The sequence below is a fragment of the Thamnophis sirtalis genome, unplaced genomic scaffold, assembly GCF_051295495.1.
Source record: "Thamnophis sirtalis isolate CommonGarterSnake01/CBP01778 unplaced genomic scaffold, rThaSir2_p1.2 scaffold_4, whole genome shotgun sequence".
NCBI lineage: Eukaryota > Metazoa > Chordata > Lepidosauria > Squamata > Natricidae > Thamnophis > Thamnophis sirtalis.
The window spans coordinates 113,901,534-113,928,193 of NW_028261384.1; the positions used below are offsets into that span (position 1 = coordinate 113,901,534).

The following is a 26,660-nucleotide window of genomic DNA, read 5'->3' on the forward strand; positions in this document are numbered from 1 at the left end:
CTTTATTATTATTCTATACAACTTAACAATATGAAGAAGCTTTTAAAAATAAATGCTTGATCTAAAGAGGCCCAGTGCTATTGTATCTTCTTTTAAATAGCAGAGAATAAGGTATACTTCCAGAAAGCCACATCAATTTTAATGGCATCTGTACAAGTATAGACTGAAATGTAACACCACAATTCGATTTTTCGATTTTCAATTTTATTGTATTTCTATGCCGCCCTATTCCCAGAGGGACTCAGGGCGGCTCACAAACCAAGTCGGGGGGGGGGGAAACAAACAAGAAAAAAAGACACAGACAAACAATACCACAATTTAAAAACAATCAACAGCCACACCATTCGAGCGGGGACAAGAACTCATCAGCCCCAGGCCTGACAGAACAGCCAGGTTTTAAGGGCTTTGCGGAAAGCCTGGAGGGTGGTGAGCATCCGAATCTCCACGGGGAGCTCATTCCAATATACACAAACAGTGTATATTGTCTGTACTGTTTATTGTTTGCTACAAGGAGGGAAATTGCTGGGAGGCAGAGGGAAAGGAATTAGAGGAATGGACATCTTGGGTTTGTTCAAGTTCAGCATAATTTCAACTTTTTATTCAAACCTTAGACTTATTCATGAAGTTGAAAAACTGTCCTATAAGAATATTTTTAAAACCATTCCAATATCTTTTCATGGAACAGACATTTGTAAGGGTGTTGGGTGTTTTTTTTTTTTGTCTAATTCCTTTGCAGCTTCACTGTTCCATGATCTGAATTGTACTGTATTTTTAATGTTATATGTGTTCATATTATAATTAAGAAGAGAGTTAAGATTTTAGCCTTTTTTATGAAGAATTATTTTATTCCACTTGTGACGTTTATTATCTTCCAAAAAGGGATGAAATCTCTTCATGAGGTTTCTCTACAGGGTATGGACAGGAGATTACACCACTGGAATTACTTTTATTTTTTGTGTTTTGAATTTTTAATTGTCAGAAAAGAAGCACAATAATAATGCAATAGGTAATCTGCGTCAAATAGCAGGGTTAGGGGATGGTCAACAGATAATGTTTTCCCTGGAAGATAGATACTTTTACAAAAAAGTAAATTATATATAGTGGACAATTACTTATTCATGTGTTCTAATCTATAAAATATCTAAAATGCAACAGTCAGGAAATTTAAGGAATACACCCCACCCCTCCTAATCCCCCCCCCAAACACACAAAAAAACCCACATTTGGAATCCCTTCAAATCACTCCAACCGGATTTTATACATTAAAGCACTTCTGTGATTCAACACTCAGGAATGGTTGAAATAACCTGTAGGATTTATGTAGAAATGGAGTATATAACAAATTTAGTAAAATCACAAACATAATTTCAAGTAATAATGTTGAAAGCTATTTTATATGAATGAAGCCCAATATAACCCCAACTGGAAAGTGATTATATATTCAATAAACAAATAGTATTAGTTTATTGAATATTTGTTTACAAATAGTAAAAAAAAAATAGGTTTCTTAATTTAATCTATGCAGATTGTGAAAATAATTGAAAATATTATATACTTGTGTCCATTATTTTTTACCCACTTCTCTGTAGCTGATTTATGGATTCTCTCCCCTCATGAATGATAAAACTCCCGGCCTTTCATTCTACCAGATGGTTCCCCCAGAATCTCTTCAATATGCAGGAATTGTCTCACTGCTACTACATTTCAAATGGACCTGGATAGGGTTTCTCATCATGGACAATGATCATGGAGAAAAAATGGCACAAACTATGATTCCATTTCTTTCAAAAAAGGGGATTTGTTTTTCTTTTATTGAAAGAATCCCAAAATTTAGTGATATTACTAAACTTGAAGGTATGATTCAGCAGGGGGTAAAAGTATATGATAGTATCATGGGTAGTAAAGCTAATGCATTTGTAATTTATGGAGAATCTTTCTCTATGATGTTCTTGAGATGGTTTCAGTATATTCCAAATCTGGAATCAGTGAGAAGTAAACCCAAAGGTATTGTGTGGATAATGACAGCCCAGATGGAATTCACTTCATCAGCTTTTCAACTCCATTGGGATACAGATATAATCCATGGTGCCCTCTCCTTGTCAATGCAATCTGCTGATATACCAGAATTCAAATCATTTATTCAGGAAAAAAAGCCCTTCAGTGCAAAAGAAGATGGGTTTATCATGGCAAGAAGCTTTCAACTGTGTCTTTCCTAATATGGCAATGAGTGATGTGCCTGACAATATTTGCAGTCCTTTATTTTCAATTTTCCATTATTGTACAATTCTTGCTGTCATTAATACACATAAAATTCAAACGTCACACATATTTAATTGTACATGTATTAATGGTAATATCAATACATGTAAAATGAATATTACCACTTATTATTACATATAATATTAATATTACCAGAACAGGATGACAAAGGTAAAATATAGTTATTTTCCCTTTGTCATACTTTTCTGGTAATATTCCAAACAAGAATATCTCTGGTTTCAAATCTATATGTTGTCTTATTTTTTCTAGCCAAATATGTATTTTAGTCCAATATTTATTCACCTTTGAGCATGTCCACCACATATGATAGTATGTTGTTGTTGTTGTTTTGTTTTGTTTTTTATGGCGCCTACTCCCGAAGGACTCCTCGCAGCTCACAATAAACAGGGAAAGGGAAATAAATAAGACAATACAAAGAATTTAAAAATGCACAACATTCACAATTGAGGCAGGGCTGGATATTTCAACAGCCCCCAGCCTGTCGGAACAGCCAGGACTTGGTAGCTTTACAGAAGGCCGGGAGGGTAGTAAGTACCTTGATCTGATTGCACTTCCAACATTTAGCTGATAGATTTTCATACATGTTTGCTAATCTCGCTGATGGTAGTGTAATTCTTTTTCTTCTTCCCTAATGCACACCAATCTGACTTCTAGACAGACAGACTACTGCTACCATCATGATTAGAAAAATGTTCTCAAAATTGGTCTTTAATTTTTTTTGCTGTAGCTCCATTATTTTCTGAGGGGTGTTTCTTTTAACAACAGTACTGGAGATCTGGTTTCTTTTGATCAGAATGGAATAGTAGCAGCTGGATTTGATATCATCAACTGGATTACTTTTCCAAACAAATCATTTCTTCGTGTGAAAGTTGGGAAAATTAATCACTTATCTTCTCCAGATGAACTTTTAACTATTAATGAAGAGATCATTACATGGCATAATTGGTTTAACCAGGTAGGATCTAATTATAATTATAAGCCTAGTAATCAAATCTAATTATTTTATTTTAAATTATGTGTGTCTATTATGACATGGAAATTCCTTATGTTTAACAATCTTTTGAAAAAATAGGTGAATTAATTTCAGTATATGAATTTATATAATAAATGCACTTCTGAGTTACAAATGTCTACCCTAATTGCCATGATAGACATTTTGCAATTGATATTATCATTAATTGGGCCAAAGTATAGAGATATAACATTGATAGTTTTCTTATAAATCAGATATTCCTATAAACTATTTCTCTTTAAATCTACTAAAAATGTAATTAATGCTTATGCTAAAATTTTAACTAAGAAGTTGATGAATGCGACATTTCTAGAAGACATATTTATAATGTTTAAAGTGAATCCATACTTCAAATATTATTAATGCAACATCACTGGTTAGAAAATTATGTTACAAACTTAGAAAGCAATGTGTTCGGTGGTGGGTTCCTACTGGTTCAGACCGGTTCAGTAGAATTGGTAGCTCTGACTGCAAGCCGAGAGCAAACCGGTTCTATGTTTCTCTGAAAGTGGGCTTGTCCGCCCATCCCTGGGTTATACTGACCTTTATTTCTTCTTCCGAAGCCCAGCTGATAGGTGGCAGCAGACTGAATTGCCTCCCTTCAGCTGTATTCCTTGCTCCTTTCTTGTTTGCAATGTGGAAGTTCAATTTTTTTGCTAAACTGTGAAGTTCGTATGGAGTGAACCTGTTGTTCAGCTGGTAGGACCCCACCCCTGAATGTGTTGTATTTCTTAATATAAAAAGCACATTTGATTTAATTTCTAGTGAGAAGCTTGGGCATAAATTTATTTGCTCCATCCAGTGGCTTCTGTCTTTTTTATTAATACACATAATGAATTAAAATCCCAATTTAAATTGAAATGTAGAATATCAAATTATACAAAATACATTTAGAAGTGAAAATTTGGGAGAAAATAATTCACAAGTTACAATTTCAAGGCATCTTTTCACCTTAGAGTGCCGAGTGAAGATATGCAAAAGTGATACAGCTACTGAAATAGAGCGATTTATCCATCTGTAACAACAATTTCTAGCATAACCATTTTGAACTGGTCTTTTGAATTTAAATACGCATCAAATTTCATCCTTTCTTTTATCTTTCTATATTGCAACACATTCCTCTTTAATTTCCAGGTGATACCCATCTCTGTTTGCAGTGATAGTTGCTATCCTGGTTTCAGCAAAAAAGTGAAGGAAGGAGAGCCATTTTGCTGCTATGATTGCATCCCCTGCCCAGAAGGGAGAATTTCAACTGAGAATGGTAATCATGTCCCTCCTTATTCAAAATAAATTCAGGCAATAAAAAGAATAATGTAATGTTAACAAGTAGATTTAAAAAAAAACATTTTTAGATGTGAAGATTAAAAACTTATATTCACCAGAATGTTGAACTGTCTCAATGCATTAACAACAAAGATTATCTAATTTTGTATGTACTGTATGTATTGTATGTATATACTGTAGATCAATATGTAGAAGTTGTCAGGTTTTCTTATAGATCTAACAGCTGCCATCAAAGCATCTATGAAATATTATTGCTAACTTATCTCTAAACACTTTTTTGATCTGTTTTCTCCAACTTTTCTCATCGGTAGTCTTCAACATCACTGAAGTAAATTTGAAGGGTATAGAAGATCCCTTAGATCAAAGGGCATCTAGGAATCAGATTACAAAATGACAAGATCAGAACATAATTATTGATTGTATTTGACTGGAAAAGTTAGTTCATAGTTTATTTAATAAAAGAACTTCCTGATAAATAGTCAAATAAAATCATCATTTATGTATGAAGCTAGCCATTGGGAACTGTAATAATATTTTGTCCTATAGGTTGACTTTACATTATGATTCACTTTTTCTGTATTAAATTTGAATCTCAAAATTATAAAGTTTGCTAAACATAAATAGTTTTTAGAAATGTAAGATAATATGATGAGACATCTTTTAACATGATAAATGTTTTATTAATTGATTTATTAAACAGATTTATATGGTACAAGATGAATTTCCTTAATAGATGGAACCTGTAACATAAGTTCCCTTCCAATCTTGGTGTGCAGATAGATAGATATTGTATAAAAATGTACTCCTCGAGTTATGACCAAAATTGAGATAGACATTAAGTGAACTGTCTCAATTAACAACCCCATCCCTGCTGTCAATACAATTGTTAAAAGCACATGTATGGATTATTAAGTGGAACATGGAGGAGAGGTTCAAGAATGGGAGAAACCATAGGGAGCCTAATAGAGGCACAAGTTAACACAGAAATGCTAATGTTAGTGTTAACAAGGGAAAACAAACACAGTATGGTTTGCTTTTCCTTGCTAATGCTGACAAAGTTAATAGCCATAGCAATAGCACTTAGATTTATATACCACTTCATAGTGCTTTTACAGCCCTCTCTAAGCAGTTTACATTCAGCCTATTGCCCACATAAGGTCCTCATTTCACCCACCTTGGAAGGATGAAAGGCTGAGTCAACCTTGAGCCAGTGAGATTTGAACTGTCAGCCTAAGTAACCCGCTGTACAGCACACTAACCAATGCACCATCTCAGCTCTCTAATATTAGTGTTACTAAGGAAAACAAACTGTTCCATTGCTTGCATCCCATAAGCAGCTGTCATTTTCCAAGTTTGTGCTTCTGCAATCATGCTGCACATGGCTTCATTGCCATGTTGAATGGGTTGCTGGGTTGAAGCAATTTGTGGCTGTATTCAGAAAAAAAAAAAGATGGTCACGTGTGAGATTGTGCTGTGTGGCCCAACAACAAACCAACCTGTTCTCTTTCCATATTCTTGCCTCCTGAACATGTGAAATCTTCAAAAGGTAATTGAGTGATTGACGAAGTGTGTGAAACCCAGTGGGGTGACAAAATAAGACCAGCATCTGCGAGGATCTAGCAGGGAGGATGGAGAGCTAGACAATCAGGGAGACATACTGCAGCTTGTCTGCAGTTTGTCATAAGGATGAATAACTGCAGGGACACTGTATCAGATTCAACTTTGAAACTGGGTCATATGTACTCTCTTTTTGGGGGAGGGGGGGCTGTTGTAACTTCAAAAATCCAAATACTGTTAATTGTTTTAAAGTGACAAAATGATTAAAGCAGTTATCTTTATCACACCTTTTGTCTCTCATATACCAAGGTTCTAATCTTAATATTAAGTACAATCTGCAAAAGTTAGAAGGTTATATTGCGTATAAGACAAAGCATGACTACTTGACATCTGCAGGCCTTCCTATATATCCATTAATAAAAGTAGCTGCCTAATAGTATAGGCAATAATATGATCACATACTAGTCAGATTTATGATATGCATGAAGTACTAATGTTACACAACTTCTTCTATTTCAGACAAAAATGAATGTTTGAGGTGCCAAGACAAATACTATCCAAACAAGAAAAAGGATTTCTGTATTCCCAAGGTTATAAGTTTCTTGTCTTATGAAGAACCTTTAGGGATCAGTTTAGCATCTCTTGCACTTACATTTTCTTTAACTACAATCCTTATATTAGGAACATTTATGAGGAACCATAACACTCCCATTGTCAAAGCTAACAACCAGAGCCTGACCTACACACTCCTTATCTCCCTCCTGCTCTGTTTCATTTCAGCATTGCTATTCATTGGTAAACCAGGGAAAGTGGCCTGTCTTCTCCGACAAACAACTTTTGGCATCATCTTTTCAGTCGCCGTTTCTTCTGTCTTGGCAAAAACTATCACAGTTGTTCTTGCTTTTATGGTCACCAAACCAGGATCCAGAATGAGGAAGTGGGTGGGAAAAAAGTTAACCAATTCCGTTGTTGCCTCTTGTTCTCTGATCCAAGGAAGCATCTGTATTTTGTGGCTAGCAATGACTCCCCCATTCCCAGATGTTGATATGTTCTCAGTGACTGAAGAAATTATCCTGCAATGTAATGAAGGCTCTGTGGCCTTGTTTTATTGTGTTCTGGGATATATAGGTTTCTTGGCTCTTATCAGCTTAATCACAGCTTTTCTTGCCAGGAAATTACCTGACAGTTTCAATGAAGCCAAGTTCATCACCTTCAGCATGTTGGTCTTTTGTAGTGTTTGGTTGTCCTTTGTTCCAGCATACCTGAGCTCCAAAGGGAAATACATGGTGGCTGTGGAGATCTTTTCCATCTTAGCCTCTGGTGCTGGGCTTTTGGGTTGCATCTTCTCCCCCAAATGTTATATCATTGTATTCAGGCCTGATCTAAACATCAGAGGATAATTAATAAGACAAAAATAAGCCTTTCCCACTTTCTCAATGTTTTTAATTTAGACTTCTTTCTCTGTATGCAATGTTGAATATTTATGGAAAGTTATCCAATTTTGACAAAATGAAATGAAACTGCATGCATCTCATCTCTTCTGATCATTTCTTGAAACTAGCCCTTTTTTCCCCCAGAATCTTTTTTCCGAAGCACATTTAAAACAACAACAAAACAACAAAACCATAGAAATATCCAGTAGTGCAAACTGGAACTTTGTTTTTATTCTCCATTTTGGGTCCAACATGGTATTAACAATAGCAATAACAATAGTTAGACTTATATACCGCTTCATAGGGCTTTCAGCCCTCTCTAAGCTGTTGAGTCAGCATATTGCCCCCAACAACAATCCGGGTCCTCATTTTACCCACCTCGGAAGGATGGAAGGCTGAGTCAACCTTGAGCCTGGTGGGGTTTGAGCAGCCAAACTGCTGAACTGCAGTCAGCTGAAGTAGCCTGCAGTGTTGCATTTAACCACTGTGCCACCTTGGCTCTAAGTGAGGTAGACCTCATTTAATGACTATTCAAATTTATCATGTACCTTTAAAAAGCTACCTATAGCCCAGGGGTGAAATGCTACCAGTCACATGAACTGTAGTAAAAAAAAAAGCTACTAGTTTGCCCAAAACCCTAGTAAAAAAAAATGCTACCATCTATCTTGCCATACTTGTTAAGTGAGTTATCGCAGTTGTTGGGCTAGTAACATGGTTGTTAAGTGAATCTGCCTTCCCCATTGATTTTGCTTGTCATAAGGTTGACAAAGATGATAATATGATTCGTGGACACTATGAGTATATTACAAAGAATTTTGGTCACATGACCATGGGAATGCTGCAAAAGTCATCAGTGCAAAAAATGGTCATGTCACATGTTTCAGTACCTTTGCAACTTTGAATGGACATTAGATGAACTATTATATTTGGAGACTACCTGTATATTGCATTTATACTAATGCAGATACCTGATATTTTAAAAGAAACAATAGATAAAACATTTCTCATTTTAAAAACAAGAAAGATTGAAGTAGGTGGGAATTTCTTTTGTTTTTTAAAAATTTTAACGGCTAAAAGTCCGAGTTATAAAATCATTCAAAAATTCCTCATCATTGGTTGCAGAAAATAACAGGACTTAGATGGGGAAGAAGGCGGGGCTTAGCAGTGAGAAGACGGACTTTCAGGCAGCTCCTGAGAGACCATCTATGCCAGGTTATTTGGACGATTCGTTTCGAATCTATGCTGTCCCGGAGACACAGTGAAAGTTGGAGGGGACTCCAGTGGTCCCAGAGATGTTCGCAAAATCTCTGGGAACCTAAGGAAAGCCCTCCTAATCCAGTGACTTCCAGATCAGCCGATGCTGACTACAACTGCAAAAGCCCAGAGAGAGAGTGGATATAAGCATGTCGTTTGGTGTGAGTTTTAAATCTTTTTTTCTTGTTGGAAAGAGAACACTCTAAATTTGGAAACTTAGTTTAAAATAAGGCTGACTAGTGAGAAAAGCGGTGGGGATAAATGTTGCCGACTGAAAGATTATTTTTCTGTTTCTTTTTTTATTTTTGGAAGCCAGGCTGGACTCTTTTGTAATTTAAATCGGTCTCTTGTGTTCCTCCTTTTTGTTGTTGATATTTTTAACTTTGAACCTAATGGGGACATTGAATTTTAAACTTAAAGTGCCTTGAAGATTTGCTTTTTTTTTGTTTTTGTTTTTTTGTTTTTTTTTGTTCCCTTTCAGCCTTTTGGTTGTATTTTAACAATTAGTAATTAACAAACACTACGGAACAACAGGCTAAGGCAAGCTATAAACTACAAACCACAAGCTAACACTGCCATCTAGTGGACTTGAACTTTGTTATCAAAATCCCCCCTGTAATGCATTTGATTTACGTATTTACGCAGCTGGAATCTTGCTAGACAAAACAGCAGAGCTGAGAGTGACCTTGGAAAGTCTTTTATCTTAGGGGGGGAAAGAGTCAGAAAAAAATCATTTGTTTCAGCTTGTTGACATTCTTTCATCTCTCAACACCATTTTCACACCATCTGCTGTGGAGACATCGACATTGATTTTTTCTTTTTTGATCATCCCCATTGACTTTTTGATCTTTTACACTTTTTTTCTGTTTTGATTATTCTTTTTAACCTTTGGATCATTCTTTTTGACCCCTTGACTATTTACATTTTTTCTGCTTTTTCTTTTTCCCACTTGTAGCTGAAGCACCTCTCCTTCCCTTTTTGGAGGGGGGTTATATATATATATATATATATATATATATATATATATATATATATATATATATATATATATATATATATATATATATATATATATATATATATATATATATATATATATATATATATATATATATATATATATATATATATATATATATATATATATATATATATATATATATATATATATATATATATATATATATATATATATATATATATATATATATATATATATATATATATATATATATAAGACCCCCCCTCCAAAAAGGATATATATATTCTTACTGCATTTATTTCTTCTCTGAAGAAATTGGGACATCAACAGATGATCTAATTTAAATTTTGAACAAAATAGTTGGAAAAGTTCCTTTCTCTTCCTTTCTCTTTCTCTCCCTTCTCCCTTTTCTTTTTTCTCTTTCTCCCTTGTCTCATCTCACCCCCTTTCCTCTGTGTACTTTATGTATTTCATCCACTATACTTATAACCCCCCACTCTCTAATACTAATTGGCTATGAGTAGAAAAGCAGCTGCTTTTGGCTCTACATCAACCTCTGCCTCCTCACCTGCGGGAGGCCAGAGGACAACACAGACGATATCCCAGCATGAAAAAGAGAAGGAAGCAAACTTTGAAACATTTATGCAAATGATGCAGAAAATGCAAGCAGGAATTGACAGAAAAGATAGCAAGTTAGACACCCTTGTAAAAAAAATGGAGGTAATGGAACAACAAAATCAAAGCATAGTGCAAAAAGTTGATAATATGGAAGGGAAAGTTGAAAGTATGTACAACTGGATGCTGAAATACAAAGACAGAATTCAAAAAATTGAAAATAAAATTCAAGAAGGAGAGAAGAAAACCGAGAAGCTAGAGATCAGACTAAGTGATGTAGAAAGAGAGAGCAGTGGAATATTAAGATGGGAGATGGATAGGTCTGAATTTTTCTTAAGATTTCAAAACATAGAAGAAGAAAAAGGAGAGGACTTAGTTCAGATAATTTCAAATATTTTGATAGATGTTCTGGGGATGTCCCAGGACAAAATAATAGAAATTATTGATGAGAGTTTTAGAGTATACACAAGATATGCAATGAGAAATGCTCTCCCAAGGGAAGTGCATGTAAGATTTACTAAGAAAACAATTAAATCACAAATTTTACAGAAATTGAGAGATAGAAAATTAGAATATAAAGGTAAGGAGATTGTAGTTCTCAAACAAATTCCGAGAGAGGTGAGAGAGAGGAGAAGAGAATATCAATTTCTGACTAAAGTATTGATAAAAAAAAGGTGTTAACTACAGATGGCTCATACTGGAAGGTTTACTTTGTACTTGGCAAGGACATAGGATAGATACAATTGAGAAGGCAGAAGCTTTCTACGAAGAATACTTTAGAGAAATGGCTGAGAAAGCTGGGAAGGACGATTCAGCAGTACAAATACTGGAACCACCTGCAACCGCGACCGAAAAAATAGAAGGAGCAGTAGGTGGAAGTGAGAAAGAAGGGGCGACAGGGAATGGAAGCCGTAAAGAAAAACGAGAACCCAGATCTACTAGAACGATAAATCCTGTATATAAAGTATAAACATGGAAGAAAGAAAAATGATTACAATTAACATTAATGGACTTAATTCGGCAATTAAAAGGAAGAAAATATTCCATAAATTAGAGAAATTACAACTTGACATAATTTGTCTGCAAGAAGTACATATCCAAAAGAAATATGAACATTTATTAACTCAACCAAAGCTTGGGAAAATGTTTTCATCATTGGCAAACTGCAAGAAAAGAGGAGTGGTCTTTTATATTAAAGGCAACATCCCAGCAAAAGTAGTCTATGCAGAGGAAGAGGGAAGAATTTTGATGGTGGAAATTATGGATACCAAAAAGACACTCCTAATTGGAATCTACGCCCCCAATGAAAAACAAGATGAATTTTACAAAAAATTACACAAAAAAGTTTTGGAACTAGACTATGCTGATATTTGTATGATGGGAGATTTTAATGGCATTGTGAATCAAAATATGGACTATAAAACACATAAAACAAAAAAATTAAATAGGAAGCCTCTGCCGAAATCCTTTTTTAGGATGACAGATGAAGTAAATCTAAAAGATATATGAAGAGAAAGAAATGCTAAAAAAGAACAATATACTTTCTACTCAAACAGACATTCTTCATTCTCTAGAATAGATATGATATGGGTCTCAGCAGAGTTGAGCTCCAACATAAAAGAAATTGAGATTGAAGCAAGTACCTGGGCGGACCACAATCCAATTTTAATTAAATGGAAAGGCCAAAGGGCAAGACCTAGATGGACACTAAATAACACTATATTGAAAGAAAAAGAGTTTGTACAAAAAATGGAAAAAGAGCTAGTCCTTTTCCTTAAAGAAAATAGGAAAGAAGATACGTCGTTGCAGAATCTCTGGGATACAATGAAGGCTGTTATCAGAGGTTTGACAATAGACTACACAAGGAAGAGAAACTCAAAGAAAAGACAAATGCATAAAGCTCTAGACAATGACTATAAAATACTTGAAAGAGAACTACAGAGAGCACCACAAAAAAAAGATGTCAAAATAAAAATGGACATAATTAAACACAAAATGGACCTATTAGAAAAGGAAGAACTGGCACAAAAAATTAGAGGTGCCAAACAGAATTATTTTGAAAATGCGAACAAGCCAGGCAGGTGGTTGGCATATAAGATGAAAAAAGAGAGAGAAACAAAGAAAATACTTCAACTAAGAGATAAACAAGGAGAAATTCAGTATGGAAATACTGAAAAAAAATATATTATACAAGACTATTATGCTAAACTCTATGAACGGAGGAGGGACGAGTTAAAAAGTACCTACAAGATGCCAATCTCCCCCAGGTACCAGACGAAACTAGAATAATGTTAGAAAGTAAAATAACAATGATGGAGCTAACAGAGGTACTTAAAAAACAAAACAATGGGAAAGCTCCAGGACCAGATGGACTACCTGTGAAATTCTACAGAACATTTGAAGAAATATTGACCCTCCCACTCCTACAAGTCATGAATGAAGTGATGTCTGAGAGCAAAATACCGAAGTCATGGTCAGAAGCGTATATCACACTACTACCCAAGGAAGAGACTGATTTAACACAAATCAAGAATTATAGACCAATCTCTTTATTAAATTCAGACTACAAGCTATTTGCATTTATACTAGCTGAGAGACTTAAAAAATATTTAAATGGCTTCATCCACTCAGATCAAAATGGCTTTTTACCTAAAAGACAAATTAAAGACAATATGAGAATGATTTTGAATACCTTGAAATACTATGAGGCCCATCCTGAAAAACAATTGGCACTGATGTTCCTCGATGCGCAGAAGGCCTTTGACAATGTGAATTGGCAATTTATGTTTTTGCAACTGGAGCAGATGAATTTTGGCAAGAAATTCACTCAAACTATACGAATGATATACCAGAAACAAGCAGCAAAGATAATGGTAAATGGAGAACTAAGAGATCCTATTGAAATAAAGAGAGGCACAAGACAAGGCTGCCCACTATCACCACTACTCTTTGTCCTAACACTAGAGGTCTTAAACAGAAAGATCAGAGAAGAAGAAGAAGTAAGAGGAATGAAAATTAAGAGAGAAGAGTATAAATTGCAAGCATTCGCAGACGACTTAGTTTTTATTCTTGAAGATCCATTAGAAACAGCATCCAAATTGCTGGAAAGAATAGAGGAATATGGAGAAGTAGCAGGCTTGAAAATAAACAAAGATAAAACAAAGATCATGACAAAGAATATCCCAGCAACACAAAAGGAAGAGTTGTCAGAAATGTTGCAGATTCAAAACACAAGTAAGGTTAAATATTTGGGGATATATTTATCACCTAGATGTAGCACTCTTAAAGAGGATAACTATACCAGATTAAAACGACAAGTAGCAATTGACTTGGAGAAATGAGAAAATTTGCATTTATCAATGATGGGAAGAATCTCTACAATTAAAATGAACATTCTACCTAGAATTCTATATCTGTTTCAGACAATCCCAATCAGATTGGGTAAGGATTTTTTGCAAGATTTAAATAAAATAGTTTTTAAATTTATTTGGCAAGGGAAAAAAGCTAGAATAAAACTTAAATTACTACAAGATTTTAGATTGAGAGGAGGATTTGGGTTACCTGATTGGGAGCTATACTATCAGGCAACAAACTTGATGTGGATTAAGGAATGGATATTATTAAAAAACTCTAGATTATTGAATGTAGAAGGTCACAACTTGCTGTTGGGATGGCATGCTTTCCTATGGTATAAGGGTACTAAATCACATAGTTACTTTAGAAGACATTATATAAGGGAGGCGTAGTTGTTAAATTGGGAAAAGGTTAAAAGACTACATTATTTAAAAATTCCAGTCTGGATATCAACAATTGAAGCATTTTCATATCCGATAATATATAAAAAGGAACAAACAGTTAGATACACAGAATTATTGAATACAGAGGGTGAGCTCAAATCTAGTCAAGAGTTGAAACAAGAAGGGATGGAAATGAACTGGTATTCATATGTACAGATACAATCTAGATATAATGAAGATAGAAAAACTGAAGGTCTTTATAATAAAATGACTGAGTTAGACAAAATTCTAACAGGTACTGATGAAAAAGTAATTAAAAAACTATATGGATATTTATTGGAGTTTAAATTGCATGAAGAACAAGTTAAAGAAACTATGATAGCTTGGGGAAAAAACTTTAGGTATGGGATTGATTTAGAGAATTGGCAGAAATTGTGGTCTCAAAATTACAAAATGACAATGTCTACTGCATATAGAGAAAACTTGTATAAGATGTTTTACAGGTGGCACCTACCCCCGACCAGAATCGCAAGAATGTTCAAGAATAAATCAGAAAAATGTTGGAAATGTCACCAGATACCTGGCTCATACTACCACATGTGGTGGACTTGCACTGAAGCTAAAAGATACTGGACTAAAATCCACATGTGGTTGGAGAAAATGACACACAAACAAATAGACTTTAAACCAGAGGTCTTTTTATTGGGGATCATACCAGAAACCTATAACAAAGACTTAAAATATCTGATTGTAAATGTGCTAACAGCAGCCAGAACTGTTTTTGCAAAAAACTGGAAAAACGAAACAATACCAAAACAGGAATAAGTTATCCGAAAAATAATGGACTGTGCTGAAATGAGTAAATTGACATTTGAAATTAGAGAGCAAGAGGATGAACAATTTTATAAGATATGGGATTTGTTTTATCGGTGGCTAGGGGAAAAAAAAACTTTGGAAATGAAAAATGATATACTTATGCCTTAATTGAAAAAAGTAAATGATGATATAATTATGCTGTGAAATAATCTAATAATGACACAATGAAGTATTAATATAAGGTCTGGGGATATAATGTATAAGGTTAAGAACTTATTATAATGATATGTCGCTGCTGATAAAGCAATTCTAATAGGGGAACAAATGAAAACTGGTATATATAGGCAGCGATGCTTTGTTGAACAATGAAGGAATAAGATCTCTTTTGAAGGTATGAAATGCAAGGTTAACAATAAATAGAAGTATACTCTCTGGGGGAAAATAATGCTAATGTTAACTAAATATATATTGTAGAATGAAAATAAGGCCTTTAGTTATATTAGATGAAATATCTGAGACGGTAAATATTATTTGAAGATGCAGAGGTTAAAACAACTGTAACCAAACGACATGCTGCATGTGATGATGGTTTTTTTTGTCTTTTTGTCTTCTTTGTCTTCCCCCTCCCCCCCCTTTTTTTAAACCCTAGGTTATTGTGGTGTTTATTAAATATACAACAGAGAGATACGGGATGTATAAACGTAGTAGGGATGCACCTGTGATCAAATGACATATTGTATGTGATGATGGGGTTTTTTTTCTTCCCCCTTTTTTTTCCTCTCCTTTTCCCATTGTTTTTTTTATTGTTATGTGATGTTGTCTATGTAATAAAAAATAAAATTATATATATATAAAAAAAATCCTCATCATTCATCCTTGCTAAATGTCCTAGTTCTTTTAAGAATTCAAGTGAAAACAATAATTGAACTCTAAAAAAGCATGATTTCTTCAGGTCTTCCCAAAGGAACTGAACCCTGACTTAAAAATTACCTTCTTGTTTGTGCATCTAAATTACTCTCTATCAAAATCCCATGGAAATTTAGTGCCCAACATCAACAAAAAAAGACTAATGTAAACTTTTGCTTCTCTTTCTTTCTCTTAAAATAGCCATACTATTTAGAGATCAAGAGAAACAAGGCTGGCTTCTGGACTCCCAGGTTTGATCCTAGATAGATCGAGATTCAGACTTAAGGTGTCAAGATGTGTAAGTTGCAGAAATGTTAATGGCTTTGTTCTTGGAATAAGAGGGATTTTTTGAGCTTTGCCCTTGTAATGGGGATGGAAATTTTATTGATCTTAATGCTAGTGTTGAGTGCCCATGTGGTGTGCCTGACCTATAGGTGCAGCATCTTTCATCCATATAGTCCATATCACAAGTACCATTATCCAGGAGACCTTATGGTAGGTGGAATTTCATCTCAAGTTGGTCCAGTCTCTGAAGACATAACCTTTAAAGATCGTCCCTCATCAGTATTGCCTGGACAGTTTATGTAAGGAAAGTTATTGTTATTTGTTTCTATTTTACTACATTTGTATTTGCTGAAACAATAGACTATAGCATTGCTATCACAAAATAATAATTAATTGATTTAGTTGAAGTTAAGGAGATCCTCAGAACAGCATTCTTTCCTCAACCAGACAAAATAGAGTATGGAATATAATCAGATGTTTAAAGCAAACTTCCAAAAATGAATACCTCAAAATAGGTGAGCTTCCACACATATAATCCTCAGCCATTGGTGCACCTTCTGGGCAATATTGTGGGACAGACAGCTTGTGAGAGGATGATTTGAGGCTTTTTTGCATTTTTCTATATAATCCTCTTAAAATATGTACATCAATTAGTCTTGTACTAAATAACTCCTTCAAACACACTACAAGATCTTCAGCCAACAATACAAAAGTGTCTGCAAGAGGACTTGATGTATTATTATTTTTTTACAAAGTGACATTATATATGCGGATTCCAGACATTCCCTGTGTTTTTGTCTGAAATCGTTTGCATATTTTTTCTGCAGAATTATCTGAATAAATTATCTGAAGTCAATAAATGTTGTCTCCTTTTTCAATGTACATTTGTACATATATTAATTCTATATCCTGATTGCTGTTAATATACTATATCAGAAAGACAAAATTACTTGATGGGCTTTGGCTGCTATAGTATAAATACTGATGAAAATATAAGGACACAATATCCTTCTGATGTGCAATACTACTCTAATTGTAGTGGCATTCCAAAGAATTACCAACACATCCTGGCTTTGGCTTATGCAGTAAAGGAGATCAATGAAAACCCGCAAATCTTACCCAATCTCACCCTGGGCTTCCATATTTATGATAGCTATGACAATGCTCAAATGACCTATCAGGCCACCATGTTACTTCTAGCAGCAACGGAGAGACTGGTCCCCAACTACCTATGTAACATCCATAATAAAGTCACAGCTGTTATTGGAGGACTGGATGCTGAAATCTCTCTCTATGTGGCAACTCTCTTGGATATGTATAAGATTCCACAGGTAGGCTGGACAACCTTGCATGCAAATGTCATGCTACTTATAGTGATCTACTTTCACAATGTAATTTTGTTTTGCAGCATTAGGTATTTTCAAGTAAATAGTTCAGGAGTTGGAAAATTTGACTTAAAACCAGATTTGTTTTTGTTCTAGGTTTGGGCTTACATTGTTCAATTATTTCATTTATTTCTAATTATTGAAAAAAGATTGGCTTTTCTTTTTCTAAATAACCTCATGGATATTTAGACTACAATGATATGCAATTTTTTGTGATTCATTTTCTTAGCAAAGTGGGTGAACCATACCATAAACAGTTGACTTATTTATTTTGATGCCCCATATTTCACAAACAGTATAACAATCTTTTTAGCCTGGTTTTAGTGTTAAGGCTTTAAGTTTCAATAAGATTCAATCAAAATAAATCTCAGAAATTAATATCTAATAAATTAAGATCTATTGTTACCATAGGGACCAACATTCAAGTGATTAATATAACATGCAATGTTTTCAGTGATAATTTAAAGAGAAATTTCTTTCAAACAAGATGAATCAAGCTCTGCATATAGAAATATTTTTGTCATGTTCAATAATACTTTTGAAATTAATATGGTTAAAGACAAATGTTTTGGAAAACTATCAATGTTTTCATCGTCTGTAAAATTTAATTCCATACTAATAAATAATTATTGTCTCCAATTAACTACAAAATATCCAGAAAAATGTCAAAGTTTTTGTTGGTGGATATGATTCCCAATCCGAAATATCCATTATGTGACAATTAAGGGAGGATAACTGATCTGCCATGATTCAGTTCAGACTTTTTTGTATTTTCTCAACTGATGATTTCATTGTTTAATCTACAATCTATTATATTTAGCTAAGATGTTACAATGTGAAAGCGTTTTCTAAACTATTATTCTTATTCTTAAATTTGAAAAATCCTATGATATACTCTCATCCTTTCAAATGTGGTTCTTGGACCAAAGAGGTTTAAAAACACTTTTGAAAAAACATTTTCCTCTAATTTCTGAATGATGCCTGTTCCTATGTGCAGCAAGAGCCAACATCCTCATTTCAGTAATTCAAGCATGCACATACATTAACTTGCAGAGAGAACAATCAGTGTATTGATATGAAGGGAGAGTTAGTGGATATTTTTATATAGCAGTTTGACATATCAGTTTTTGGTATAGATTGTTCTTGCTCATCTTTATTGCTTATCTGGATGTTGATTAATAGGAACAAAAGAAGAAAAGATATTCTTAAAGCTGATTTTCTGTCTTTAACTTTCCATTTTTGTTTTTGAATGATATATAAGTAGAATTTGTTTTTCATATTTATTTATCACTAATTTCTTCTAGAAGCTTTCTTGCTTTCTTACACTTGGCATAATATAAAATGTATACTACTTTCCAATCTCTCTTGTGAAATTAAAAGAATTTAATGTCTTTTGACTGCCAGCTGACAATCATGAATACGTTCTATAAACATTATACTTTGTCAAACATGGTCAAGTCAAATCAATCAGATCAAATCTTTATTACATACATTAATAGGCCAGTCCTTACATTACATGCTGTGAAAAGATGCTTTGTCTTCTCAGCTAAAGAAACTTTGGGAATGCCTAGAGGCCTTGAAAATATACTGTTATTTTGTGTGCTACAGAGATGCCCGAAGGTTTTAGTAAATATTTGATGGTTTCTTAAATGTTTACAATGTATGACAGAGCTTTTTTCCCCCTTGTGGATTGTAGTTACTTTACTCTTATTGGTTGTGGCTAGACATTTCCTTATGATTTTTTTTATTCTTATATAGCAAAATATATTTTAAAAAACCCTTCTCTAACTTGAATTGCTTTGATTCACCATCAGTTATAGAAATTTATACTTTTAAAAAATGCATATCAATATACAAATCCCTTTGTCCATCTGCATGTAGAAAAAACTACCAGAAATACCTGTGCATGTGTACAAACAAGGATTATAACAGTATATCTTCTTTTGACATTTTGAAAATGTGGAACAGCAATTATCCATCACCTACAAATCTACTACTTGGTTTTAGATATATTCAGATCAGTAATTCCTCCAGATCTGGAGCATCACTGAATGGCAATCAACAGTCTTCCAACACCTTCCATGCAGTTATGCCTTCCACACCTACAATTTCCAGGAATAGAAATTCAGGGAATTTTCATCTCAATGAAACAGGCAAAGTTCTTTGAAAGGGTTGGTATGAGGATTATTAATTCAATATACTATATGTTGATTGTTTTGAAAATGATATTGGAAATGATCTGTAAGTGCTGCTCTTATCTCCTTGTCCTGTTTCTCTCTAGTTCATTTATGGCTCTGCTCCAATAATGAATGATAAAACTCCAGGCCTTTCCTTTTATCAGATGGTTCCTCCAGAAGAACTTCAGTATAACGGGATTGTCTCTCTGCTGCTGCATTTTAACTGGACATGGATTGGGATTTTTATCATGGAGAATGACCAGGGAGAAAAATTTATAGAAACAATGATTCCTCTTTTTTCCAAAAATGGGGTTTGTGTTCCTTTCATTTGCCGATTCCCCAAATTAACTGATTTCAGTAGAATTGATGGTTTGCTTCAACAGGCAGCCAAAATCTATGATGTTATCATGGATAGTAAGGCGAATGCAGTGGTGTATAATGGAGAATCTTTTGCAATGGGAAATTTGTTATGGCTTCAGTATATTTCAAATATAGAAGAGGTGAAAAGTAAACCAAAAGGTATTGTTTGGATTATGACAGCACAGATGGAGTTCAGTTTAATTCCTCTTCAACGTTCTTGGGATCTCAAAATAATTGATGGTGCCCTTTCCTTCACCATGCATTCCACTGCTTTACCAGAGTTCAAATCGTTTGCTAAGAAACAAAACCCCTTCAGCCCAAATAAAGATACGTTTATTAAACAGTTCTGGCAAGAAGCCTTTGACTGTGTATTCCCAGATACAACTATGAGTGATATAGAGGAGAATATTTGCAATGGTAAAGAGAATTTGGAGAGCCTTCCTGGGACTCTTTTTGAAATGGAGATGACTGGCCACAGCTACAGCATCTACAATATTGTTCATGCAATAGCTCATGCTTTACATGCTCTGTCCTCCTTTAGAAATACTGAGAGATCAATGATTGGTAGAGTAGGAAGGAAGATTCATAGTCAAGACATCTGGAAGGTAAGAGCCTCATTAGGAAAAATACTATGATTGATGGGAACCCGGAAATTCTCTTGACTATTTTTCCCATGTTTTATAATTAAAAAATAAAATAAAATTATGCTTCCTTCATCATGCTGAACTTTATTTATTTCCTCTATCTTTAGTGTTGATTACTATATGGCTATTTTAGACTGAATTATTTTGGGATTATTCTTCTTTTATATATCTCATAATTCTATCAGATTTTAGAAAGCTTATTTTCCAACTCCCATGATTCCTATATCTGTTTTACTATGTGTCTTTATAATTCTCTGATCTAGAAGAATCATTCTAATATGGTAAACATTTTTTTTCTGTTAAGCAAAATATCAGGGGAAAATCAGGGAGACATTAATCATAATCCTTAGATCTGTCTCATTTTTGAACAAAAAAATAATTCGGGCTCTCCTGTTGATCCTTTTAATTAATATCCTTAATTCTATTTTGTCTTCAATTTCAATATAATGAAATGGGGGAAAGGAATACTATTAAATCTATTCTATTGTGAAAAGTATCAACATGGAGACTAGTAAGATAATTTAGTCTTTCCAAATAGCAATAGCACTTAGACTTACATACCACTCCATAGTGCTTTTATAGCCCTCTCTAGGCAATTTACAGAGTCAGCATATTGTCCCCAACAATCTGGGTCCTCATTTTACCCACCTCGGAAGGATGGAAGGATGAGTCAACCTTGAACCGTTGAGATTTGAACTGCCGAACTGCAGCTAGCCGTCAGCTGAAGTAGCCTGCAGTACTGCACTCTGTGCCACGTAGACTCTTATTTGCCTTTTTCCTTTCAATTTAGTTCCACTATTTTTTGAGAAATGTTGCTTTTAACAATGGTGCTGGGGAACCAGTATCCTTTGATCAGAATGGGATTGTAGCAACTGGATTTGATATTCTAAACTTGATAGCTTTCCCAAATAATTCATTTCTTCACATGAAAGTTGGAAATGTCGATCATTCAGCATCTCCAGATAAAATATTAACCATCAATGATGACATGATTACATGGCACAGCTGGTTTAACCAGGTAGGATTTAATTATTGTATTTGATTCTGAATAAACATGCTTTTTTTTACTTTGATATGCAAATTCATATTATTGCACAAAAGGAAATTCTTAAATAAATCTTTCAGAAAAGCAACTTGTAGGCCTCATTATCATATGTGAATATCTCTTAAATAAAGATTTAATAGTTTTAGTTTTTCATTTGTGAAACATCATATTTCCTTATGTAATAATAAGTAATAATAAAACAATAATATTTCATTCCCAGCCCATTTTTGCCATAGGGTAGGAATCCAGGGTTTTTTGTCTTTGCCCAACTCACGGTTGCACTTATTTAATCTAGAAATAAGTATATATCATTGAGCTTGTACAATGTAAAAATGTTTTCCAAATGATTAATCCTATCCATGATGCCCATGACATGATTTCATCATTTCAAATGTGGACATTGGAATAACAAGCCTCATTTCCTCTTTAATTTCCAGGTAATACCCATCTCTGTTTGCAGTGAGAGCTGTTATCCTGGTTCCAGCAAAAAGGTGAAGGAAGGAGAGGCGTTTTGCTGTTATGACTGTCAGCCATGCCCAGACGGGAGGGTTTCAATTGAGAATGGTAAGAAATATTCATCATTCCTGATTTTATTTCCTAAAGAAAGAAAGGAATGCATTTTGATAAAATTGAACATGGCATGAGCCTCTATAGTACACACAAGATATTTTCTAAATCTGTGGGTTCATTATTTCAGTTCTTAGGAATATTCAATTAAAAAAAAGATGATTAAGGATGATGATAATCATGGCTAAATTAGGTTACCAGATTTTCATTTACACATTATGAAACATCACTGCAATTGTGAACCCATTTTAGATCATTTTTCCACATCTTCTACAGCCCTGGTCTCCTGGACTATAATTATAGACATATTGTATTTTTCACAGTATAAGATGCACTTTTTTTCTTCAAAAAAGAGGCTGAAAATCTGGGTGCATCTTATACATCGAATACAGCATTTTTTGTTTCCTGAACCCCCACCCATTCACCAAAATGGCTGTGCATAGCCTTGTGGAGGCTTTCAAAGAGCTCCTGGGTGCTGGGTAGGGCAGAAATAAGCAGAAAACAAGCCATTTTTGCCCCCCACCCACCCAGACCCCAGCAGCACTCTATAAGCCTCCATTAGGCTATGTATGCAATTTTTTGACCAAAACGGGCCTGTTTTTGCAAAAAAATGCCGTTTTTGCTCATTTTGGGGGGGTATTCAATCATATACTTTTGTACTCACATTTAGCAACCAAACTTTAAGTCCAAATTTTTATAAATGTTCCATTATTCAACCTTTTTATTATGTACTGTATTTTTCAGAGTATAAGATGCACCGGTGTATAATATGCACCAGGATTTTGAAGAGGCAAATTAAAAAAATAATTGCACTCTGCAGACCTCCCAAAAAGGCCTCTATTTTGCAAAAACGGACCTTTTTTTCAAAAAGAAAAGGGCTTTTAGGAGGCTTGTAGAGTGCTCCTGGAGGCTGAGTGGGGGCAAAAACACGCAAAGTAATGCCCATTTTTCACTCATTTTTTGCCCTCCCCAGTCCCCAGGAGCACTTTGGAAGTCTTCTAAAGGCTCTGAGAGATGGCCTCCTGCCAATTACCTCCTCGTGACCTATTAGATCTCACAGATTAGGCCTCCTCCAAGTTCCATCCGCCAGTCAGTGTCAACTGGCAACTACGCGGAGAAGAGCCTTTTCAGTAGTAGCTCCGACCCTTTGGAACGATCTCCCCGTGGAGATTCGTACCCTCACCACCCTCCAGACCTTCCGCACAGCCCTTAAGATCTGGCTATCCCGTCAGGCCTGGGGTTAAAGATTATAATCCGCCCCCACCTGAATGATGAATGTTGTTTCTATTTTTAATTATGTATTGTCTTTATACGTCATTGTGTGTATTCCCCTTCCCCATAAGTTGTAAGCCGCCCTGAGTCCCCTCAGGGAAAAGGGCGGCCTATAAATAAACTTATCTAATCTAATTTAATCTGCACAGCCATTTTTGCAAAGGGGTGGGGTTTCAGCAAAAAAAATGCTGTATTCAGTGTATAAGATGCACCCAGATTTTCACCCTCTTTTTTGAGGGGAAAAGGGTGTGTCTTATACTCCGAAAAATATGGTACTTCTTTTTTATCAACAAAGTTATGATAAACCCTCTTGTTCACATACTGTCAAACCCTTAGAAGTTAAAAGTATCAGAAGACTAAAACCACTTGAACTTCTGATTGATGTTTATCACTAATAGATTAAAGGAATAAAATCTTAAAAGCCTAACGTCATGTTTCTCCATATTAATTTATAACTACTGTAATTAGGTATAAGGGACGCGGTGGCTCAGCGGCTAAGATGCTGAGTTTGTTCTTCAGAAATGTCAGCAGTTCAGCAGTTTGAATCCTACCTCTACGTACTGGAGTGAGCTCCCATTATTTGTCCCAGCTTCTGCCAACCTAGCAGTTCAAAAGCATGTAAAATTGCAATAGAAAAATAGGGACCGCCTTTGGTGGGAAGGTAACAGCATTCTATGCACCTTTGGCATTTAGTCATGCCAGCCACATGACCATGGATACATCTTCAGACAGCCCTGGCTCTTTGGTTTTAAAACAGAAATGTGCACTGCCCCCTAGAGTTGGGAACGACTAACACATATGTGCAAGGGGAAACTTTTCCTTTGCCTAACTAAGTATAAACTGAAATCTTTTATGGACTGTCACCCCTCCTCCTTTTGTACTCCAGGTCTGTTAGACATTTTTCCATACTACTTCTCTCGTTAGACTCAGTCTCTATTTCCATTATGAATTTTATGGTCCCTACATTGCCACAACACAGAGGAGAGGTAGATTTATGTTCTTAAGGACATACATGAAAGTCTGGAGAAGAAACTGTTCAACCTGACTCTGAAACAGCAACTTAAAAGAAGGATATGGCAGTAGATGAAGTGACCTCTTCTCCCTGGTGATCAAAATCTGGCAAGGCAAGGGGCAGTTAAAGAAAATTTCAGATGGAACTTTGGAATCATTTTCTACAGTCTCTATATGAGACACAGGATACTACAGGCCTTCAAGAAAGTGTTAAAGATCTGGCTTATCCCCAGACACTGAACCAGAATAATTACAGTCACTATTTTATGAGAATACAACAAAACTAGCATGACAATAACATTTAAAGGATATATTGATCATCTTAATATTATATAGATTACTCAAAATAAAGATTATATAATTATAATTATAGTTATAAATTAACTTTATTATTATGCAATCTTGGATACAGAATATGTATGAGAAAAAAAATCACATATTTTTTTTCTTTTTCAGACAGAAATGAATGTTCAAGATGTGAAGACAACTTCTATCCAAACAAGAAACACAGTTATTGTATTCCCAAAAGTATTAGTTTCTTAACCTACAAAGAACCATTGGGAATCAGTTTAGCGTGTCTTGCACAGTCTTTATCTTTGACTACTGTTCTTGTGCTTGGAGCATTTATAAGGCACCATGACACTCCCATTGTGGTAGCCAACAACCGGGACCTGACTTACACTCTCCTGATTGCCCTCCTGCTCTGCTTCCTTTCAGCGCTGCTATTCATTGGCAAACCAGGAAAGTTTACCTGTCTCCTAAGACAAACAACTTTTGGAATGGTTTTCTCAGTGGCTGTTTCTTCTGTTTTGGCAAAAACCATCACAGTAGTTCTGGCTTTTATGGCCACCAAACCAGGATCCAGGATGAGAAAATGGGTGGGGAAAAAATTAACTAATTGCATTATTGTTTCCTGCTCCCTGATCCAAGCAGGCATTTGTACTCTGTGGTTGTCAATGAACCCCCCATTCCCAGATGTTGATATGACCTCAATGACTGAAGAAATTATCCTGCAGTGTAATGAAGGCTCTGCAACCATGTTTTATTGTGTCCTTGGCTATATGGGTTTCTTGGCTCTTGTCAGCTTCACTACAGCTTTTCTTGCCAGGAAGTTACCAGATAGTTTCAATGAAGCCAAATTCATCACCTTCAGCATGTTGGTCTTTTGTAGTGTTTGGTTGTCCTTTGTCCCAGCATACCTGAGCTCCAAAGGGAAATACATGGTAGCTGTGGAGATCTTTTCCATCTTGACTTCTAGTGCTGGGCTTTTAGGTTGCATCTTTTTCCCCAAATGTTATATCATTGTGTTTCGACCTGACCTGAACAACAGGGAGCAACTAATGAGAAAAAAGGACTGATTAATATAATCACAATTTTATTCTCTTTCAAATTTTAATATAAATGCTTCATTCTTATACAATTAAAATACTCATAAACTGTGGCTATCAGATAGTGATTTATATATTTTTCTGCATTTTCTAAATATTCTAATATTTACTTAAAGAAGAATGATGCATCCAATGATTTTATCTGTTTTTGATACTTTATTTTGTTTTCAATATTTTTTCTGAAGAACAATAACTTTTTGTCCCATTATTAATTATTTACTGATGATAAGGAATTTCAGTGATTGTACTGCTAGTATAGAATTATGTATTATCTTTCTAGGAGTTGCAAATAGTTTAAATTCTGGATCTAAAGTCTAACATATCATTTTTACTAACTCTGTAACTATCAACTATGAAGCACAGCAAAATGCCTACTGCCTAGGGTATAATCAATTCAAGATTCTCTCTGTATCAGTGACAGCTGGGCAGCTGGATAATTTCTCAGCAACAACAGTGTTTTCCCTCTGTATGTAGTAGTTGGAAGGACTTAACATCTTGATCTCAGTTTCAAAGAGCTACCAATTATTATTGGTTATTTAATTACTGCTTTATTGGAATGTGGAAAGACAGATGTGGCCAAGACATGCTGCCTAAAGATGATCAAATAAGAGACAGCATAGCTCCTAGTTGCACAGTGGGCAGAGCAAGAG

The 26,660-nt window shown here is 34.7% G+C and overlaps 2 protein-coding genes across 2 annotated transcripts; both read left to right on the top strand.

Moving 5' to 3' along the window:
- The first annotated feature begins 1,892 nt into the window (after positions 1-1,892).
- LOC148046273 (vomeronasal type-2 receptor 26-like) lies at positions 1,893-12,605 on the top strand. Its single transcript, XM_087714649.1, has 5 exons — positions 1,893-2,186; positions 3,008-3,235; positions 4,427-4,553; positions 6,653-7,521; positions 12,280-12,605. Exons 1-5 carry the CDS (start codon positions 1,893-1,895, stop codon positions 12,313-12,315), a joined length of 1,554 nt encoding a protein of 517 aa, XP_087570775.1. The 3' UTR covers positions 12,316-12,605.
- A 3,664-nt stretch (positions 12,606-16,269) lies between these two features.
- LOC148046274 (vomeronasal type-2 receptor 26-like) lies at positions 16,270-25,980 on the top strand. Its single transcript, XM_087714650.1, has 6 exons — positions 16,270-16,460; positions 17,201-17,492; positions 19,828-20,688; positions 21,518-21,745; positions 22,210-22,336; positions 25,079-25,980. The coding sequence occupies exons 1-6, from the start codon at positions 16,270-16,272 to the stop codon at positions 25,978-25,980; spliced, it is 2,601 nt and encodes an 866-aa protein (XP_087570776.1).
- The last annotated feature ends 680 nt before the right edge of the window (positions 25,981-26,660 follow it).

Excerpts from the sequence above, each read along its gene's own strand:
- LOC148046273 (XM_087714649.1), top strand. The coding sequence starts at position 1,893 with ATGGGTAGTAAAGCTAATGCATTTGTAATTTATGGAGAATCTTTCTCT. Across the intron at positions 3,236-4,426 it reads GGCATAATTGGTTTAACCAG|GTGATACCCATCTCTGTTTG; the intron begins GTAGGATCTAAT and ends TTTAATTTCCAG. Across the intron at positions 4,554-6,652 it reads GAGAATTTCAACTGAGAATG|ACAAAAATGAATGTTTGAGG; the intron begins GTAATCATGTCC and ends CTTCTATTTCAG.
- LOC148046274 (XM_087714650.1), top strand. The coding sequence starts at position 16,270 with ATGCTAGTGTTGAGTGCCCATGTGGTGTGCCTGACCTATAGGTGCAGC. Across the intron at positions 16,461-17,200 it reads GTATTGCCTGGACAGTTTAT|TGGCATTCCAAAGAATTACC; the intron begins GTAAGGAAAGTT and ends CTCTAATTGTAG. Across the intron at positions 17,493-19,827 it reads ATATGTATAAGATTCCACAG|TTCATTTATGGCTCTGCTCC; the intron begins GTAGGCTGGACA and ends GTTTCTCTCTAG.